This window comes from Entelurus aequoreus, linkage group LG17 (genome assembly GCF_033978785.1).
Source record: "Entelurus aequoreus isolate RoL-2023_Sb linkage group LG17, RoL_Eaeq_v1.1, whole genome shotgun sequence".
NCBI classification, from domain to species: Eukaryota; Metazoa; Chordata; class Actinopteri; order Syngnathiformes; family Syngnathidae; genus Entelurus; species Entelurus aequoreus.
Genome location: NC_084747.1, coordinates 33,624,716 through 33,630,715, shown reverse-complemented (window position 1 = coordinate 33,630,715; position 6,000 = coordinate 33,624,716). Strand labels below are relative to the sequence as shown.

General features: G+C 47.5%; 1 protein-coding gene across 1 annotated transcript in view; it reads left to right on the top strand.

The window, feature by feature from the left end:
• The window catches only part of lifra (LIF receptor subunit alpha a), a 65,930-nt gene that overhangs the window by 45,400 nt on the left and 14,530 nt on the right, over positions 1-6,000 (top strand). Inside the window, exons 11-12 of the mRNA XM_062025516.1 lie at positions 4,956-5,193; positions 5,269-5,454. Coding sequence (XP_061881500.1) covers positions 4,956-5,193; positions 5,269-5,454 — 424 coding nt within the window. The remainder of the gene's footprint in view (positions 1-4,955; positions 5,194-5,268; positions 5,455-6,000) is intronic.

The following is a 6,000-nucleotide window of genomic DNA, read 5'->3' as shown; positions in this document are numbered from 1 at the left end:
TATATATATATATATATATATATATATATATATATATATATATATATATATATATATATATATATACATATATATATATATATATATATATATATATATATATATATATATATATATATATATATATATATATATATATATATATATATAATGTGTGTGTATATATGTATATGTATATATATATATATAATGTGTGTGTATATATATATATGTGTATGTATCACATGTGTGTGAGTGCTCGCGCACAGGGTGCGTGTGATGCGTCAGTGCGTTAGATTTGTGGCAGAAGTGCTTGTAGTTAGTGCATGCTGCATGCTGCCCCTGCTTGCTACTCTCTGCTTACAGCTATCGCCGCCAGCTAGCCCCTGGGTGGGTGAAAAGAGGAGCCGAGTGCGTAAGCCTCCTCTTGCTGGTACAAAGCCTCTCCACCACCAAGACTCCTGTGGTGCCTCCTCGTGGCCACGCACGGTAACTGCGTCTTTGCGGACGCAGGCTAAACTGTAGGGGATCTCGGAGCAGCAGTGGGCCCCAGAGGCGAGGCGTGCAGGCCTACCGGTGTGTGGACACGCCCTGGCGTCCGCCACCACTGCCCCATCTATGGGTTAAATAGAACCCCCCCCCCCCCCCCCCCTCCACCCCCTTCCACTGCCTTGTGGGTATCCTCTGGAAAGGAAAAGGCTAAGGGAGCAAACCCCAACAGAAAACCCGGCCTGGACTCCGTTAGGTAGTTCAGTGTGTGAAGCACTGTTCTGGCATGTCCTGCAGCCGAACTGACGCCAAATGTATTGGTTTTCCATTCCTTTGGACAACGTCAGCAAGGCAGAGAGGGGGGCCCTGTTGCTTGGGCAACACAGGATCTCCATACACCTTGAACAGGCCTCTTGTGCCCTGGAGAGGAAACTCCAGCTTCACTGTGCAGTGAAGGCACAACACGGGAGGTCAGCAGTTACCGGTTATAAGCCCTTTCTCGTTTGGCGTAGGGATGGGCGCCAGGGGCTACCGCCGTCGGTGGGAGAGATGTTTCATCTTACTGGACAGCTACCGCCCGCCTCAAGCTGGGCAGCCCCCAGCCAATTAGGTGCTGTTCCGCCACAGCCTGCCTGCTTTATTGGGTGCATGAAGCTAAGGGACTCTTCCTGACCATTGGGCTGTAAACCTTGTACCAAGCAAAACAAATAAAACAAAGACTCCAGCACTACGTCTGGGATGCTGGAACGTCAGAACCATGACCCCCGGACTAACTGACAACCTGCTCGATATAAGCGACGCCCGCAAGACTGCAGTCATTAACAACGAACTCCTGAAGCGACGAATAGACATCTCTACCCTTCAGGAAACCCGACTCCTCTCATCAGGCTCACTGAGAGAAAGAGATTACACCTTCTTCTGGCAGGGGAAGCCTCCGGGTGAAACCAGAGAATACGGAGTTGGCTTTGCAATCAAGAACACTCTACTAGGAGCAATAGTACTACCTACAGGTGGATCAGAGAGAATTTTAACCCTCTGCCTTAACACCACCATGGGACCTGTCCACCTGGTGAGTGTGTATGCACCAACACTTAGCTCCTCCCACGAAATAAAGGACAAATTCTATGATGAGCTTGAGGCGACTGTGAGAAGCATCCCCAAACAAGATCAGCTCTACTTGCTTAGTGACTTTAACGCAAGAGTTGGCTCAGATCATAACTCCTGGCCATCTTGCTTGGGTTACCATGGCATTGGTAGAATAAACGAGAATGGGCAGCGTCTCCTTGAGTTCTGCACATTTCACAATCTCTGCATCACTAACTCATACTTTCAGTCCAAACCCCGCCACAAAGTCTCCTGAAGACACCCAAGATCTGGCCACTGGCACCAGTTGGACCTGATCATAACACGGCACTCTGACCTCAGAAGTGTCCTCCAAACCCGTACCTTTCACAGTGCAGACTGTGACACCGATCACTCCCTCGTCTGCTGTAAAGTCAAACTGCACACAAAAATTATCTACAGAGCCAAACCTAAAGGACCCCCCCGTGTGGATTGCAGCAAAGCAGCCGATCCAACTAAAACTGCTTCCTTCAACCATGCCTTAGAGGAATCCCTCCACCAACTACTCCAGTGCAGCTCTGCCCAGCAGTACTGGGAAGGCTTACGAGACACCATCCACACCACGGCCCTAACGGTTTTTGGCAAAAGATTGCGAAGGTCCAATGACTGGTTCGAAGCCAACGCATCTGTATTGGCACCGATACTGGAAGAAAAGCGTATCGCCCTTACCAACTACAAATGCACGTCGAGTGACAATACCCTACATGCTCTCAGGGCATCAAGGAAGAAACTGCAGAATGCCTCCCGTCGCTGTGCTAACAGCTATTGGCTACAGCTTTGCAGCAACATCCAATCAGCCGCTGACTCCGGTAACATCAAAGGCATGTACGACGGCATCAAAAAGGCGCTTGGACCATTACACCACACAACTGCTCCGCTGAAATCGGCACTGGGAGAAATCATCACTGACCGCTCTAAACAACTCGACCGCTGGGTAGAACACTACTCCGAACTCTACGTCAGCGACAACACTGTCTCCGATGCAGCCCTCCGCCATGTTGAGTGTCAACCTGTAATGGAAGAACTGGACATGGAACCAACAACTGAGGAGCTAAGTAAAGCGATTGACAGCCTAGCATGCGGTAAATCACCTGGCAGTGACGGAATCGCAGCTGAAATCCTCAAGTGTGGAAAGCCTGCTCTCCTCGACCAACTTCACAAGCTCCTCTGTCTGTGCTGGAGTGAAGGTGCTGTCCCACAGGACATGAGGGATGCTACCATCATAACCCTGTACAAGAATAAGGGAGACAGGAGTGATTGTAACAACTACCGTGGTATCTCTCTACTCAGCACTACCGGCAAACTCTTTGCCAGAGTTGCACTGAATAGACTCCAGGTTCTCGCTGAGAAAATATACCCAGAATCTCAGGCAGGGTTCAGAGCAGGAAGGTCTACTACTGACATGATTTTCTCTCTGAGACAGCTGCAGGAGAAGTGTAGAGAGCAGAGAAAACCACTCTACATGGCATTTATTGACCTTACGAAAGCTTTCGACCTTGTGAGCAGGAGTGGCCTCTTTCAGCTGGTTGAACGAATAGGCTGTCCCCCCAAACTCCTTTGCATCCTCCAGTCCTTCCACACCGACATGCATGGCACCATCCAGTTCGATGGGTCCACATCAGACCCCTTCAAAATCTGCTGTGGTGTCAAGCAGGGATGCGTGCTGGCGCCCACCCTGTTTGGGATCTTCTTTTCCCTCCTCCTGCGCCAAGCATTTGGTACAGCAACTGAAGGAGTCTACCTTCACACAAGGACAGACGGTAAACTGTTCAACCATGCCTGTCTGAAAGCCAAAACAAAGGTCAGGCCACTCGTCATCCGGGACATGCTGTTTGCTGACGACGCAGCAGTGGTAGCACACTCCCAGGAGCACCTGCAAACCCTAATGGACCAGTTCACCAAAGCCTGTCAGGACTTCAGCCTGACCATCAGTCTGAGCAAAACCAAGACGATGGGACAGGGAACTGAACCACCCCCCTCTATCACCATCAACAACTACACCCTGGAAGTCGTAAACACCTTCACCTACCTCGGTTCCACCATCACAGACAACCTGTCACTCGATGCCGAACTCAGTGGCCGCATCGGAAAAGCTGCCTCAACTTTTGGGAAGCTTACAGCGAGAGTATGGGAAAACCGCAAGCTCACTATCCACACTAAGGTGCAGGTGTACAGAGCCTGTGTCACCAGCACTCTACTGTACGGTAGTGAAACCTGGACCCTGTACTCCCACCAAGAGCGGCGGCTAAACATCTTCCATCTTCGCTGCCTTAAGCGTCTACTGGGTATCACCTGGAGGGACAGGATCACAAACCAATCAGTCCTGGAAAGAGCACAGCTTCCCAGCATGTGCTCCCTACTAAGGCAGCGACGTCTCCGCTGGCTGGGCCATGTCCGGCGGATGGACGATGGGCGAATCCCAAAGGACATCCTCTATGCTGAACTCACAACTGGCAAGAGGCAGATTGGCCGTCCCCAGCTGCGTTACAAGGACGTCTGCAAACAAGACCTCAAGTCTTTTGACATCAGCCCCGACAGCTGGGAAGATGCAGCCCAGGACCGCCTTCAGTGGCAGCAGGCACTCCGCAGCGGGCTGCTCAAGTCAGAAACCACCCTGGCCCAACACCATGAGGCTAAGAGGGCAAAGAGAAAGAAACAGGGCTCTGCGACACCGGCAACATCTATGGAACCGGTCTGCATATGTGACATCTGCGGCCGGGAATGTCTCTCACGAATTGGCCTACACAGCCACAGGAGACGCTGCGACAAGACCTGACTCCGAGGCACAGGAAATCAATGGTCTTCCGAGACTGCGATGCTGATGATGATGATATATATATGTATACATAAGATGTGACCGCATTGGTAATTGTCGTTTACCTGCTTGTTTGTATCCATACTTCATTCATACATATTTCCCTTACAAGAAATAACAGGAATATAGGAAGTTTCACCTGCAGTGTCTAGTATCCAGTATTTATTTCACAGTCACACTGCTTCATTTGTTTTGCTAAAAAGTTACTGAATCGATTTGAACTCACTGTATTGTTTCGTACCGTATTGTTCGATAAAAATAATATTCTCCCTGAATCGTATTAGCAACCACAAATACCGAATTGAATCATTGTTAAAACTAATCGTTTCACCCCTATTAAGAGATGTTAATTGTATAATAATAAAATATAATATATAATAAAATATATGTGTATATATATATCTGTGTGTATATGTATATCTGTGTGTATATATATCTATGTATACATGTAAGTATATATGTGTACATGTATGTATATAAGTAGCACATGCCCAGATTTATACCATATGAAACTGGAAATTAACAATACAACTCTTTTACACTTGTTCAGCCTCTGACAGCAAGAGAAAGCCACGGTCAGCTTACATCTTACGAGGTGACACTCTGGAGCCCAGAGGAGAACCTGCAGCACACTGAAACTCTTCCTCCAGACACCACCATGCTGCCGATCAACCTCACCCAAATAACCGCTTTCAGCAATGACAACGAGGTCATGGCAAGTGTCATCGCCAAAAACGCTGCAGGGGGCTCTCCACCTGAAAGTGTGGCTGTACCTCTACATCTCACAGGTTAGTGATAATCCCTGTCTCATGTCGTGGCCACAGAGTGCATTTGAATAATGCTATTACCTTATTTTTTTGTAGATCAGCATAATATTGCTGTGTCAAGGGTCGTTTATATGGACAGTGGTTTCCCCCTGGTCTGGCAGAATGATGGCAACACGAGCTGTGGTTATGTAGTAGAATGGCATGACGCTTGCTGCCAGCGAGACTGCCCAGTGGAGTGGCTCAAACTGTCCACGGGAAACACAAATGTCTCTATTGAATCAGGTACTTAGTGTCCCCATTCTGCTCATGTTTTACATTCCTTTTTAGGTACCATATTGACACCGATATAAGGCTGTATTTTGTCCCAAGAAAGAAACTTCGCTCGTCTTACAGCTTTATCGGTGCCAACCAACCAAATCAGTGCTACGGTTATTGGTTCACATAAAATCCAATGATACCATATTTTGATATCTTTGTTGCTCGTGACATCACGTCTGGTTAAATAGAGCACTTGGCGAGGAAACAATCACTTTCAGCAACCTCAGTCATGTGAAATTGTAATTTCCAAAACAAGTAGGACTGATAGAAAATGCTTAAATTTAAAGTAGGCTTGATGCTACTTGTTGGCTTTGTCATAAACACGCTACTGATTAGCATAAGCGATTTTACATGCCGATTTCAACACCTCAAAATTTGGTAATGAAAACTACAACCAAGATGCACGTCACCATCAAACAGCAATTGAGTAACAGCAATTGAGTGAAGTACAATACTTACAGTAGCAACAATTTGTAGGGCGCAACATAAGACAAGACTTGCACATTTAGC